General features: G+C 36.7%; 1 protein-coding gene across 13 annotated transcripts; it reads right to left on the bottom strand.

The window, feature by feature from the left end:
• Nucleotides 1–30: 30 nt before the first annotated feature.
• On the bottom strand, nt 31–15,738 carry LOC143148177 (ATP-binding cassette sub-family G member 1). 13 transcript variants are annotated; one of them, XM_076314188.1, is made up of 11 exons: nt 15,609–15,738; nt 11,621–11,888; nt 7,328–7,445; nt 5,227–5,410; nt 4,785–4,930; nt 3,885–4,123; nt 3,408–3,703; nt 2,296–2,464; nt 1,942–2,198; nt 1,675–1,829; nt 31–800 (listed from the first exon to the last, which is right to left on the bottom strand). In XM_076314188.1, exons 2-11 carry the CDS (start codon nt 11,796–11,798, stop codon nt 611–613), a joined length of 1,932 nt encoding a protein of 643 aa, XP_076170303.1. In that variant the 5' UTR covers nt 11,799–11,888; nt 15,609–15,738; the 3' UTR covers nt 31–610. The 13 variants fall into 13 exon arrangements, with proteins under 13 accessions (XP_076170303.1, XP_076170308.1, XP_076170314.1 ...); XM_076314193.1 differs by having other exon boundaries at nt 15,635–15,718; XM_076314199.1 differs by having other exon boundaries at nt 15,695–15,716.
• Nucleotides 15,739–16,140: the final 402 nt, after the last annotated feature.

The following is a 16,140-nucleotide window of genomic DNA, read 5'->3' as shown; positions in this document are numbered from 1 at the left end:
AAACGGGAAAATGAATAAATCGATACAACATACATTTTTAAATTGATTTAATGCTTCCATTCTTGTGTGATGATTCAATCTTTGAATAAACAAAACAGTCAGTTACTTTGACTTACAGTAGTGGATATGATACACTCGCTTCTTTATTCACATATGTATACCTTAGAGTTATGAACGTAAATACGGGATGTACAAAAGATATAACTAATTACATTCTAGTTGGTGTCGTATCTCTCGGTAATGTGTGTGAATATAATTCATACAAAAAAAACCTTCCTATCGTGTAAAACGAAATGCAGCATCAGAATATCATCGATCTCTGATACCACTATCTCGAGATATGACGATTTATACCTCGGTCGCGCTCACAAAATCATATATATAACTGTCGTTTTGTCATCAACAAACCGCAATAAATGCAACAATTCCTTTTTTTGGTAAACAGTCTTCACAAAATTTTCTTCTCCTATTACACAAAATGTTTAAAAGCAAATCAGTCTTTCACGATAATTCGTTTATACTGTTCTTATTTTCACTGACTTGAACACGAATCGACTATAGAAAATCTTAGTTCGCTGAATCTCACTTTAGTATTTGCCTTTTCTAGCCTTTAAAGGCGTTTCTCTAGTTTCAGTTTTAATAACGCGAATGCTCCTATGTCCAGCACAAGGTATAGACAAGTTAAAACGATCATGCAGAACCAGTAATCGGCTTGTTTCATGTCCACAGCGCTTAGGAGTTTTTCTGGCACAGCGAAATGACAATAGACTTCTGAACACGATAGCTTTGGTCTATTGTAGCTAAAATTACAAAAGAAAAATTCACAATTAGATCAATTGTACGGATACACCAGTGTTTCTCAAATTGTGGTCTGCGTAATTTACTATTAAAACAAATCAATTTATTTCAAAATAATAGTAAATAAATTCTACGATGTTCTGTATGTTGCTTTACTAAACAATGCATAAACATTTCGAAGTTCAAAATATAAAATCACCTAAATTGAATACGAATTTTTTTAATACAAATACATCTTTTTTAAAACATTTGTAAAATGTATTCAAAGAAATACTAATTTAATCCTACATTAGAGAATCCGTCAAGAGTTTTGCTCTAATAAGGAGATTTACGAAACGGTGAAGTTTGAGAAATACTGGTATTAAAACTTAATTAACCGCTCAAGGTCATTTTTCCTGACCTTTATGTCAATGCATGTTTCACAGCTGCAACAGTGTGTTTGTAGTAGAACTGTTTGCAATTCCAAAGTGTACAGCGATGACTAGACTCAAACGTAAACCGTTATCTTGAATGCGAAGCGGTATCTCTCCCCTCCAAGAACCTCGAATTCTTTCGCAGGACACGATTCATCCGAGACGTTTGATTTTTTTCCAAGCATTTTGAATGTTTGAATAACTCAAGTACCACGAACAAATTTAACTTGTTGAAACCCATTTATTCTAATTAGTGTTTCTTTGTGTAAGTGATAATTTTTATGAAATACTAAATTATGTTTTCAATCACAAGCAATAAATCAAGATAATATATAATTTTGGAGTACAAGCTTGTTCCACGAAAGAACCCGACATCTGATGGGGACCGCTCCTCGGTAACCTTGAGCAACCAATTGATTTCGACCTCACTGTGTAATATCATTCAACATTGGAGTTATCTTACCCGTACATGGCAACCATTACACCTTCAAAACCGTACTTAAGAAATGATAAGTGGAAGAGCCAGCGTAGGTACGGATGCGCGTCCCTGAATTGAACAAAGAATCCACTGAATATTAAGAACGGAAGGATCGTAAGTGGGCCGAAGATCATACCGTGCTGAAAGAAGACATAATCGTTGTAGAGTCTCAATGACACGTTACAAATTTCTTTGATTGGAAGAATTATTCTTTAATGGAAGAATTATTTTTGTCTGTATCATACAACGAACCTGCACTTTCATTCCAGTTCCTACTAAAAGGCCGAACGTTTGGGCTACCATACTAATGGCGAAGCACATTAGTGTATACAGACAGAATCGCCGAAGTTCCAATAATTGATCACTCATATAATATACAATGAGAATGTACATAGAAATGGCGGCAAATTGAATCGGTAAATCGGCCAATTTATTCGCAAGATAAAAAGAGTGTAGTTTGTACCAACGATTAAAGTGCTCGCGTGTGATGATTGGTAGCTCCGAGGGAACTGTAAATAGCAATAATGGTTAATGAAGTAACAAAGTAAATGTATTATTATCATAAGTACATTCGCGACAATGTATTATTATCATAAGTAGACTTACACGTTGTTACTGTCGCGCTGAACGCGCTGAACATGAGAAACATTATGTTGAAGAACAGAAGGTTGAAATTGTCCAGCACGTACACTGCATCTTGGCCGATTCTGAAGTAAATAGTTCCAACTAATAGAGCAATTATAAAATGCATTGAGAGGCGTGTGAAAGTCAACACCTGCGAAAGACAGAAAGTAAACATTAAAAATTTGTTGTGAAAATAAAACAGAGTTAGACAGAACATACTATAGAGAAAGATTAAAAATGATTAAAATACAATAAAGCAGAATCTTTGGATTATGTACCATTAGACCTCATATAGCAAACTGAAGTATCGAGTTCTCAGACAAGGTCAACTGTTTAAGTGGTCTTACTAGTTATTATTTCATTACAATCATCATGTTTCCTGCTCCGATAGAAGTATTCCACGTTTCTAGAGAAACGGTACGAACCATTTATTACAAATTCTTCGTCTATTGTCCTTTCAGCCATTCGATAGAATTTAATAAGAAATTTGTTTATCGGATATTTTAATTGTAAGTTTTATACTTGTGAAAACAGTAAAATTATAGAAGACATTTCTAGGACTCTCTATCAGAAGTAATTGACTTTATTATTGACATACATTTCCGCGTCAAGTACAAAACGGTGCTAACCAGTCATACTTATTTTCATTTACGCCTCGCGTGTAAACAAATTGCACGTGGAATAGAAGAGGACACTTAATACAAAAATCTATCACATTCTTTTTTACAACTATCCACATATTGTTGAAAGCTGCGTATTAAATTAATTTCAAAGTGCTCTGAAAGTCCAATAATTAATATTTACTTATTTTCAACGCTGCAATCACAACGTTAAATGTGGTCGAAGAATGAAAAATGTTGTATATGCAACAATTAATTATAATTGAAACCAATTCCATGTATTGTAAACTGCGCCAAACGTTTCCGTGTTAATTATTCTCTTCTGTTCAGTCTGTTACCGTTCAATGATAAACAGATCAAATGTAAATGGTTAAATAGAAAATTATGATTACGCGCATACGTAATCTATTCAAGCAAGTTCATCCTTAGTACAAACAACCAACCAACGAATACGCAACAAGACTTTCCATTTACCTTATCTCGTGACAGCCTAATGGCGTTTCTTTTCAGCAGGATAATCATCTGTTTCCAAAAATTGGTCGCATAATCCGAAGTGCCCTTACGTTTAGCGAGAGCAGGATCTACTTCCACCGGTGATCGTTGTCGAAGCGCTTGAAACGACGCTGTTACATTCAAAGCGATAACTTCCTCCTGACAATTGACGGTGGTTACGTTGCTCGTTGACCTCCAGGCATTATTTTTCCCATTCTCGATGGCGTCTACTAATTTCGACACGTGTCTGCCGTAATCTCCGTTGCAAATCTCCATCACTACGGAAACAAAAGAGATTTTTCATTCTGAGGAAAAAATGCACGATTCACCACCGTTTCAACGTTTTCTTTTTTTTTATCCCTCCTCGAGGGTGCCAAAGCATATAAAACCCGGGGCGAGCAATTAACGTGGTCAGTGAAAGGATCGAGCGTTAAGGTAGGCCGATTTCCATTTACTTACGGTAGTCAGCGGGATTGTAATGCGTCGGGCATTGCAACCCAAGGCTGCTCAAATAAGGCACTAAATTCTGCGTGCTACCGCTATAGACGCAACTACCATCGGCCATAACGTAAAGATGGTCTATCATGTTCAAAAGCGATGCGCTCGGCTGATGAATTGAGCAGACGATCGTTTGTCCCGCCTTAGCCAATTGCTTCAGCAACGTGATGCAATATTTCGAGGTGACGCTGTCCAATCCGCTGTGTGCAAAATAATAACACGTAATTAGCAACATGGAAATGTTGAACAAATTAACAGACTTAACAAACAGGAGGGTCGCCGTTTTAACAAACAGCGACGTATCTATTCCACCAACCATTTACAATACAATCAGTGATGTACTCGTTTCTAGGCTCTCGGTGTCTCTCTAAAAACATACCGTGAGCGTGTATTATGCTACCAGGTACTACTTCACGATTCAAATACTCAACAGTATCTTTTTGGGAAGATGTTTCATATTTTATCAGCGGCCATCTCTTCGTTAGGAGTCTGTCAGACCTCTATAATTTCTGGGGAAGCTTTCTCTACGTCCTACGTATCATTTAATTTTATTAAGCGGTATACTGGATCCTCTAGCTTTCTGTGTGCATCTTGAACGATATGATCTTTTACAAACTTTCTTCTGAATTTCTCTAGCATACTCCTGCTATCATGAGGATAGCCATGAACGTGACCCTTGAGAAAAGAGACTGTTTGCTAGGTGGATTATACAACCGACACTATACTCAGTGCTTTTGTTTGATAGCATACATCACGTAACAGTACTATTAAAATTCCATTTATGGAAGCAACTTTTCGTGCCGTTGCAACGGAACAATTGCGAGAAGAAGTAATAACGATTCTTCCTTGTTAAACAGGTACCTGGTGGGCTCGTCGAGAAATAGAATCGGTGGACTGTTGATCAACTCTAACGCGATGGCCAGCCTTTTCCTTTCACCGCCACTAAGTTGTCCTGTGCGCGTGTAACGACACGTGTCGAGGCTCATTGTGACCAAAATCTGATCGATCTGAAAACAAATGCACTAATATCAGAAACAAATTAGGGTTTGTTATAATTTATTTCTAATTAAGATACCGTCTTTCGTGGATTAACTAAAGTGTTTAACGAGCAAGATTATATTTAAAATAGATCGGACATTTAGATGGATAATACCGAGCATCGAGAATAAAATACTACGCGTGTAACGTATTTGCACAGATTTACGGAATATTTTTATTTAAATTGTATCTGTAATTGTGTGCAGTTTGTTGCGCTAGGTAACAAGTGCGACAGAGAAAAAAAAAGAAAGATAAAGGATTATACCTTCTGCCTCTTCTGTCGGTGGCTCACAGTAAGCTTAAGCTCGGCTGCGACGTTCATAGCTTCCTGTACGGTCAACAGTGGCTGCAAATTGTCGTTTTGCATTATATATGCGGATAATCTTCTAAATTCAGTGACATTTCTGACCGTTGAATTGACCATTATATTTCCGGTTACGCCAGCCGTTCTGTAAACGGTCGAAAACAATTCGTGTTCATCTTTTATCAGTGCATACATTATCAATTTTCGTCGCCCTAACCTAGACCGTTTCATGCCGAGTATCGTGAAAATTTATTCGCATATTGAGTCATTGAGTGACACTCATTCAATCGTTTCGGTTATTCACCGGAACTCAAGAGGCCCCGATGAGGTACAAAGGCATAGTTTAAAACGCATTCAACATGCTTAACAAACTGCTCAAACGAACCAGTTTGATTCTATCAGTTAAACCGCGCGATAAGGTGTGACATGACGCGTTTTTAACATTTATTTTTCGGTAAATCACACTTCGTACGAAATCGTAGTCGAAATTAATTTTTGAAGATTGAAAATTACTCGTATACGGTAGTAAGAGAAATATTAATTGTACATTACCGATAAGATTATAAAAAACGCTTAGAATATTCAAATATTCAAATATTATGTACAATCACGGACTAGGGTAATATTTTTCTATTAAACAATAAGAACTACCTAGCGAGAAATCTTTGAAGTAATCGTGGAGTAAAAAAAAGAGTGGGATATTTTTTTATTTTTGCTCATTGCAAAAATTGTCCGCGAGGCTCCTCTGAATGTTTCGAGCAAAATCGCGTTTCTTTCGGCTTGAAAAAATATTATTTCCATCCGAACAGAATTATTTCCGTCTAAAAAAAGAATTTTCCGTTCGGATTTATGTGCAATGAGAAGGGACATTTCGTGCAAGTGCGTCCGTACGAGCGCGTGCAAGAAAACGCAAACAGCGTTTTATCGGTCGTTTGCAAAGTAAAAATGACTTGGTCGGTCACGCAGGTTTATCGGTGATAAACGTTTTACCAACGAGTGAGCGACACGAGCCCTGTTGTCGCAATTACAATACGGAGTGTACACTTAACGGAAACGCATAACGGTCTTACCGCATTGGAATTTGTCAGTTTTCTCACGATTTGAAGTTTGCTCGGCGACGACGACTAATAACGTCGAACGCATGATTTACGATGTACGAAAAATACACGCGAGATACTAGAGAGAAAGAGTGACCGAGAGGAAACGAGAGATCAAAAGTGGGGATGGACTACAACTGGAAGGGTGAGGCGTGAGGAGAGAGGGGAATTTGAATTTCACTCGGCGTCATTAATTGATAAAGCTTCATCGCATACTTCGTCGAATAACGAAGATTATGGGTGTTGTCTTGGGTCAACAATTTTCAATCACGAATGAAAGAGCTGTCCGGAAATTCATCTTTTCGATGGATTCCGCGACCGTAACATTATAAATGTTTATGGCAAACTACGGAGGAAAATACATTTCGAACAATAAGATAAAGCATCAATGGTTGACAATTCTATAAAAGAATAATGATGAAAGTAAGAATCACGAAATATTTGTAAGAGAAAGGTATTAAACATAAATATAATTTTGTTAATCGTGAAACGTGTTCATTTTTTCTCTCCTCCCCCCTCTCTCTCTATTTATCTATCTATCTCTTACTCCTTCTTTCGTCAAACTGCCAGCGAGCAATCGAGAAACCTGTAAGTGTGCCTGTAAGTATTTACCTCGGTCTAATTGTGAGATAAAAAATATTAATTTCGAGAGCATAAATGACTAACTTCAAGAGATATATACTTTGATACCCAATTTGTGACCAATTTCAAAAACTATATTATATTACACGCGTGCAATAGTGTACAGGACGCTGAGCTATCATTCCACCAGGCAGATGTACGAGACGTGTCGTGATGCGCAAGACAGGTGCGCACACACACGTTTCGTTAATTTACATGTACGTACATACTAAAGAGTGAAACGATATCTCTGCTTCCAGTGTACCGAGAATTCGAACTCTGTGTAGAGTTACGAGCAACACAAGTTACTTGCAAATAATAGAAAATACGCGTAATCTACTAACGTAAAACCAGACAAAACATCCATCAGCGTTGATTTTCCAGCGCCAGATAGGCCCATAATCGCCGTGAGTTCACCAGCTCGGAATTCACCGCTCAAGTTTTTTAGTAATTCCGCTCTTTCTGAAACAAACATTAACGCGGACACTTTCTAGAGAAACATGGTTCATAAACTATAACTTGCTATAAGAAATTCGCGTCTCGGAGAAAGCTCAACCTTCTACCAGATCGTATGTAATAGATTCCACTTTGTTTAATAGTAAAACGAAAAGCACCGCCTCCTCGGACTGATTCGTAGTACAGGGTGCTTCAAAAAAGTGTTAACGATTATTGCGACCCAATGTCATACTAACAAATACATTTTGTCAGTTTATTCGAATAATGGAAATGGACGAATGTTCGTTATTCGAATAATTATTCGTCAGAATTAAAAGCTGAACGTTTGTTTAACTTAAAATTTTTTTATTCTAAATTATTATCTCGATAAGAAAAAAATCATCTGTATGCGTTTGCGTATGTTTTTTTAATATATATAGTTACATAGATGCATGTAAAAATTTTCCATATGAGTGTTAACATTTTTTGAAGCACCCTATATATCGTCAACGACTTCTTAACGTTAAAAGGAAACAGCAGTTTAGCAATATAGATGATGAACACAATAAGGGGAATAAAATGCTTTCAAGGTCTCTTGTATTTACATTTTCAGAGTCCTTCTAAATATGAGCCATAAGTGGATTAAAGTCGTGCGAGTTTTTTTAAATTACAGATCGTGTGTATCAAAATTTTGTCTGACCGAGTATTTGGGTTGTTTCCACAAAAAGAGCCTTATCTCGGCTCGAGTCTCGACTACCCAGACAGCGTTAATCTATGTGCAGCCGAAAAAGGCTTCAATAGGGGAGAATCGTTGGCGAAGGGGAGAAATCAGTATTTCTGTGCCTTATCATGTAATGGAAACCATGTGTAGAGACCCTAGGTTTTTTCTTCTTACGCGCCCATGTGCCGTCGGTGACTACAGTGCCGTTAGGATTCTTTCACTGTGGTGTTCTTGTACTCAAGTTTACGTCTACTCAAGTTTCTGGAGAGAGATATTGTCACTCCTACAGCGGTACTTCTCGTACTCACCACCAGAGGGCAACAAAACAAGTCTCTCTTCCACGAGTTCTTAAACCATCATTGAATCCTCTATATATTGAGTTCGATAACAAGGCTTCCCGTTTTCCCGAATAGTAACACCGCAAAACAAAACCAATATTCTCCAATTCTTTTTAAGGGAAATGTTAAATGCCAACAATTAAGTTATGTATATGCCTATGAAATTAAAACAGAACATAATCACGTTTCGTTTAATAAACGTCATCTACCGATGAAAACGAAAAGACACAAACATTTGTCAACTGACCACTGTTATCTAACAGAATCTGCTACATAACCTCACTGACAAACTCACGAATTACAAATTGAAACACATGTACTTCCTTTTCTTTTCTTTCTCTTTCCCGTTTTCCCATTTTTCAATCTCATATTTTATGGGAGTAAGAGAAGGAGGAAGGTGGAGGGCATAACTAAAGTGGAAAGAAACAAAAGAGAAAGAACGAAGCTTAAATTTGCACATGGACTTCTGAATTTTTCCGTCAACGTTCGTAGAATCTTTGCTTTCACTTAGTAGAAACGATGCATTTCTCTCGTATCGCGAGAGAAACTTCGACACCAATTTATATCGGAATTGCGAGAAACGAGTAACACATTAAAATTTGCTTTTTTTTTTAAATATCAACAACAAGGCTGCGACAAAATCTTAATCAAAACACGTGTTATCTTCTGCACAAAAATTTCAGAAATGTTACGTAGAATTACGTAACTGTGTCGTTATTCAATTATTAATTATCAAGGCGGTGATGAGGGTTCGTGATAATTCATGCTCGTGCATCTAATTTACCTCGTCCTATTTTCAATACATCATGCGAACTAATTTGTTACGCTTCTACGACGTTTGTAAATACGGGTTTAAAATTTATAAAAATTGAATACCAAAAAAATATATAATCCATAACAGTAAATTGCGCTTTCTCCTCCCACGTTATTCCGTATTCGATAAAAAAATATCCGAACGTAGTACAATTAAAATATTGGGAGATATGGGTGTTAAACAAGGAAGCAGACAGGCAAGAGAGGAAAGAGCGGACTGACCTACAATATGAGATGTCGACGCACAGTTCACAATACTGGCGACCGTGCTTAATAAAGGACTTTGCCATACGCACACAGCTCTGTAGAGAAGACAGAGATAAGAAGAATTACTTCTTGTATCGTCAACCGCGACACAACAAGGGTCTCATTGAATTTGTTACCGACGATATAACGAGTTCTATTATATTTTTTTTAAAGAAGTATTAACCATGTTTATTCCCGTGCCGTTCCAGCGGTTCAGGGTTAATAAACTCATAAGAGTCTGGGCGACACGCGCGCACGCACACTGTGAAGTGTGCACGATTGTGCATGCAGGCTATTTATACGCTCTGCAATGAATTCTCAAGTAGCATTCAAACTTTAGAATGGAGAACTTTTATTGTCTATTACTTTAACAATTAATTAATTTCAGGTATGTATCTGGAATCGATTGAAACACTGTTACCGTAGAATCTTAATTATATTTATCTAATAAATTAAACGATACTGATTATTTGAATAACGTCAATTATATTTTAATTATTCTTAACCATAGTATTAAAGTTATCTTTGCGGTGAGCGAAAGACTCAATTGCGTACAAAATTTCAGGTTACTTTTGGGTATCAAAATTATCGTTACGATATTATTTGATCGAATTGAAATGTTGTTATATCGTTCAATGTGATGCCCATGCTGTTGCGAATCTTAAATAATTATATTCACATGTGTCACAAAATAAAGAATAATGATAGATAATAAGTTAAGTGCATTTTCGAGGACGACATCGTTATTGACGAGTTCAACGTTTGCCATTGTGCCAATCTGTAGTGTGCACTTCACCCGCCGACGACCTACTCGTTATTCAAGTCTGTTGTAACCATTTGTACACTACAATTACGGGCGAACGCCTCGTTGATAAAATAATCCAAAACGATGCTTCACTCATCGCGAGGATGTATTTGTTAAAATTGATACCTGCACGTGAGGGTTAAAAAGCATAAAGCAAGACATGAATAAGTAGACCAATTTAAAATTAGCATTATGCAATCATTTTTTCAATTACATTTTTTATAAATAAGAAACTTATTTTTCTTAAACAATTGCTTGACAAAAATTATATAACAACTACATACTTATTTACAATCGATAGCGTGTCAAACATACTTGTGCACTGATTCAACAAATATGTATGTACTTCGTCGTATCGTTATATTTACATGGATATTCGCCATAGTATCGTATGTTTCTTGTTGCATGCAGCCTCCGTTACAGACTGGTCGTGTGCAACGGTGCAGTCTCTTTATGACCACAGACATGAAATTTCCATAATACTAAAGCAATCACGCTTTTTGTTTTCTTTAAGCTTTGCATGTATTGGATACTGGTACTCCTGCATGGTTTTCTCCATAAACCGTTAGTCACATAGCTAACGGCTGATTTAGTTAATTATATAGTACAGGAAACGTATCGAAAAACCTGTTAGCATTCCAAGAAAGCGATCAGAGGTCGATACGACGCTTAATATAATACGTTCGATCATGCTGACAAAAACATATTACATATTCCGTTACACGGAGTAATGCTAAAAAAATCTTTGTTCCACATTGCATCGCACAGTCAAGCCTTAAATAGTCTTAAATAACCTTATTTTATTAACTGTCATTGCATTGATGATATCGAGTTCGATTGCATTACAGTCAATCATCGCGAAAATAAATGTAATAATTTACTTTCACGATTTGCGATCACGGTGACACTCGATCCGCTTAACCGGTTCTACCAAACGATTTAGATTTTATTTCCAACATGTCGAATTAAGTAAGCGAAGTGACGTTATATCTCGATAAGGCAAGTAGGATAAGAAATTCTGTAAATAGAGGTCCGTCAATGGTGTTTCACTATTCGAAGGACATACACGTAACATCTACATTTTATTTTTATAGAAAAAAACTTTCTGAAAATACACTATTGTTGCAAGAATTTTGATTGCAATAAATTCCTCCATTATAAAGAACAGAAATCTACATGACCGATGTCTCTTAAAGATATTCGCAACCTCTGTGTTCCACTTTCCGATTAAACTCTCTTTTACCACCCAAGAAGCAAATATTTATCGTTAATATCTTACCTCTGGAAAGAATCCATGGTCGCGAACTATAGGAAATATCTTCAAAGACTAGAAATATCGAGTTATCAACGTACATCGTTGTGTCGTCCAACTTTTTTGTACTGGTGGGCGCGTTTTCCGAACTGGACATGGCGTGTCTCAGGTGCTGTTGCATCTCAATGAGAACTTTCGCGCCCATTCTAGTTATCTTCTGCCGGGCCCTCACATTCGAGTGTTCGCTATGGTAGTTTCTCTTTCTTTCTTTATTGGCCGCCGAATTTTATCAGCACTAAACACAACGAAACTCATATGAAAGCCTGATAAAGGCACTCGAAAAAAAGGGGAAAAACGTCGAAACAGGGTTTATAAAAACTGGTTGTCTCATTTCTTAATCGAGGTTTCGTGGGTGTACATTTACGGGCCAAAGGTCTGTACGAACCGATGTGTATTCGTTTATGACGCGAAATTTGTTGTTTATCCTACATTTCACGTTGGATACGACACCTTAATAGTGGCTCGGTCGGTATCATCAAATTTCACATTGTTATCGGCACCGTAGCACATACACAACGAAAATTTACGACAATTAAGAAACGTTATTCGCGCGTCCTGTCCACTTCTCGATTCAATTTACATTGCAATTGATTCAACGCGATACGTGAATCGTGAACATTCGATAAAGCACCGTTGGGTCGTACCTCGTGTTGAAAATTAACGACAAAATACAAGTAATATTTCGTAAACACGTGTGTGAAACTCGGTGAAATAATTACAAAATCTTCACCGGATATAGTTCGCGAAAGTTGAGAAGTGCCACGCTTCAACATGCCAACATCTTGACTTAACCGTTTCTATTATTGGCCACCGGTACTCTACAACCACGAGAAACACCGCGTGTCTTGAGAGATCAACGTTCGAAATATATAGATCGTCTTTTTTGTTCTTTTAACCTCCTACGTATCCTGTAACCGATTCACATCAATAAAAATTCAAGAGCAACCTATCTTCACGGCAAAATATCGAAACATTATGAATCAAGTAAAGGAACAGTATGTATAATCACAGGGGCAATAGTTTCTATTCCCACCAATGTAGTGTTTATCACTCGTTTATCACCCGTTATGTATCACATACCGACAATATTTTCACGAGGAACTATTAACCCTTTACGGTCTGCGGGTACCGTACATAGACAAGTCTGCGACATTATTGTTTTTATCCACGATTTACATTTATTGTTTACACAGATTGTGTATACCACAGAAACCTAATAACGTGGTTACTGTTTAGAAAGAAAACTCCGTACGTCCTCATACGGTGCCCATTTACCGCAAAAGGTTAAACAAACACTAGACTGTGCACTCGATTACAAATCGTCCTTGCTTGAAACCTTGATTTCATATGCTTCCGCACTTTGTAATACAGTTCTTGCTGTACCAACGTGAACTGCATGCAAAGGTCACGAAGAAAGACCAACAGCATAAACGTAAAATAAAACAGAGGTCGTCTTCAACGAATTGCGTGTGTTCGCGCATAGAGGCGTGTCGCGGCACTGCCGATTCCAACGCCAGACAAAGCTTCATATCTCGTCCCTCCCCCTTTGTTAATAAATAACCGCGCACGTTGGAATGTAACTAGCTTAGTTGACGGAATTGCCTCATCTCGTTCAATTGCTATGTATTAGGTTGGTAAGTATGAAATGCCATTTTTCTGAAGTTCCGAATTTGAAACACAAGTGAAGCGAGATTTTATTGTCACTGATTGCGGTGCATCGTACGAAAACGATGAAACACCTGCGTATATAGTAGCGACCGAACAAAATATATAGTTCGTCATTTAACAATTTCTACTTAAGAATAATACTGATGAAAATTTATATGAAAATAATACTCGAAGGAATGTTCGAAACGGTCGTTGAAAATTATCCACATCAAATTAGAGATAGTGTTGCAATACAATAATATTCACATTCTACGAACGTTCATCATTATACTCGAGGCAGATAATGTTAACCTGCCGAGGTTACTTCCTCGACTATTAATTACATTAGATATACTCACCATCTTTGTACCGTGTTAATGTATTTCTGTTTGGGAAAGGGAGGCAGCTAGGAGTTATCTATTAGCTATAGAGGGATAGCTACTCAGTGACTTTGAGTAGCTAATGTATTTTGTCTGGCGTTGAGCAAAGATTAGCAAAATAAATAAGATAAATAATGGACTGCGTATGAGATCAGCTACGTTCAAAAGTTCAACCAGATTGTAATATATCGTCGTCTCATAATTCCAGAGAAAGGGACAAAATTGTTTTCAGTCGAATACATCGTATGCAATGACAGGACGCAATCAGAACAATAATTGCATAAAGAAAAACGGACAAAATGGATGGCACAGAATCATCGCTTCACACGAACAAGATGAAATGAAGTCGCGCTAATCTGTCGTACGTGGTTCGATAATAAATGCATTTAAAATTAGCAAAAAAATAACCTGCACCAACAAATAGATAGAAACCTATCTTATCGCTTACTAAAACAAGACCTAACGGGTCAAGGATTCGATAGAAAAACTTGGTGACATAAAATGTAAAATTTTACTATAATATTTCCATTACTAATCACTCGCCGAGAGATTTTCATATCTTTAAATGCAAAATAAATTCTTCCGTTATTTCTTGTATGCTGGTCGAATGCACAGTTGAGCATTGGACACGTAGTTTCCGTATTTACCGATTTTAATACTTTGGGTAGAGTTATCTACGAAAACATGAAAATGGGACTGACCTTGTCACGACTTTGGTTATTGGAACAATGGAGAAGGGGAGGGATTCTCGATCGGAAGTTTCTGTTTGAAAGATTAAAATGGTGGTGGGCCGAAATATCGAAAACTTATAATTGTTGAGACATTAACAAAAATATATTAGCAATAATACTACCTTTATTCTATTTACACGTACGTGCAGATGACTGTGTACACACATGTAATCTATAGAATATTATAGTCGCCCTCTGATTGACGATTTGTTTATTTAGCGGTCCGCTTATTGATTTCCGGATCAGTTTTCATTTCTGAGAAACAAAGTATATAGTTTGGCGACGAATAATACATACATAAATGTTATTAAATTTATATTCTTCAGATATGTGTACGAACTATGTATTCGATATCCATCTGCATACCACCTAGTGGTAACTACTCACCTAATATTCCACGTAAAATAGTATTGCTAATATATTTTTGTTAATATCTAGAATATCGACATTTCGAACCATTACCATTTGTAATTTTTCAGGGCTAAACTTTCGATTAAAATAAACTCCCCTTCCTTATCTATTATCCCAATAATTAAAGCGAATTCCCGACCTTTTTGAATATATTTAAAAAAATTCAATATAATCGGTTCATTTAACGATTTTTGTGAATTTTTGAACGTCTTTATTTTTATTTAAATCGAAAAAGTTTAGTGTCAATCCCTTGAGTTGTATAATCTATGAGATTTAAAAGAAAAAAAAAATTAAACAAAACCAATATATCGTTAATTAGCGTAAATATCAAATATACATTGTTGTCAATCTCGAACACGCGAACTGTTTCACCGCGAAGCAACTTGAATGCATGTGCCACGACACTTCTGTACAGCTGCACGTAACTTTCATTAGAGAAAAAGAAGAGGGCAGTACCCATTCACACGCACTAGAACACAATCCCAAGACGAAGCAAGACGAGAAATTTATATCTTCTTCAAACAGTTATTTATCAAATGCTATCAACTTATAAAATACCCTTCAGTGAAACAGATTGATCTGTGATAAATAACAGGTGTGCAGTTCGAAGACTGAAGAAAGAACAATTCGACGATGTGCTACTTTATCAGAACGTCCTATGTATACACATATATGTATCTTTTAAATATATTTATCTACATAAATCAATTGTTATCTGTCGTAATTTTAAAGTTAGGCTGGATTTTCTTGAATCGCACGAAACGATTGAATTGCAAGCTTCGTTACCGAAAAAAGAAATGAGAATGCCATACACACGAAGAAAGACACTTAGAAAGGAAAGACTTCGCACATCGGGACGCGCAACGCAATACCGTCACCCTCCTACGCTGAACAAAGACTGAACCATTAGAGCCTCCTCTCTAGACGCGCGTCCTTGTTCCGGCACATGTTGAAAGTTAACTCGCGTCCGCGCATGTCGTCTCTATGCCATATAGCGCCAGCTGATACCCAGTACGTAGTATCGTCTTCGTCTCGTTGATTATTTTTGAACAGTTGTGTTACAAGCCTTATCTGTAACGTATTTGCTTGAATTCACTGTACGGATGAGCGAAATCAACACATGAATTGAATCGAATTAAAAAAATGTTCACTTTTGAATGTTTTCTATACGATTAGAATTTTTAAATAAACTAAAGTTGTATCGAACATTGTTAAAAATAAAAATTATCATATTTTATCATTTACTTTGAAACATTCGAAAATGTTGAAAAACAAGAATGCTAATAACTGTCTTTCTTTAACAAGTAGATTTTGTTTC

This window comes from Ptiloglossa arizonensis, chromosome 6, assembly GCF_051014685.1.
Source record: "Ptiloglossa arizonensis isolate GNS036 chromosome 6, iyPtiAriz1_principal, whole genome shotgun sequence".
Taxonomy (NCBI): domain Eukaryota; kingdom Metazoa; phylum Arthropoda; class Insecta; order Hymenoptera; family Colletidae; genus Ptiloglossa; species Ptiloglossa arizonensis.
The sequence above is the reverse complement of the archived record's forward strand: the minus strand, read 5'-3'. Positions and strand labels throughout refer to the sequence as shown.

Excerpts from the sequence above, each read along its gene's own strand:
- LOC143148177 (XM_076314188.1), bottom strand. The coding sequence starts at position 11,798 with ATGGGCGCGAAAGTTCTCATTGAGATGCAACAGCACCTGAGACACGCC. Across the intron at positions 3,704-3,884 it reads TTACAATCCCGCTGACTACC|TGATGGAGATTTGCAACGGA; the intron begins GTAAGTAAATGG and ends TTGTTTCCGTAG. Across the intron at positions 801-1,674 it reads GTAATGGTTGCCATGTACGG|CTACAATAGACCAAAGCTAT; the intron begins GTAAGATAACTC and ends TTGTAATTTTAG.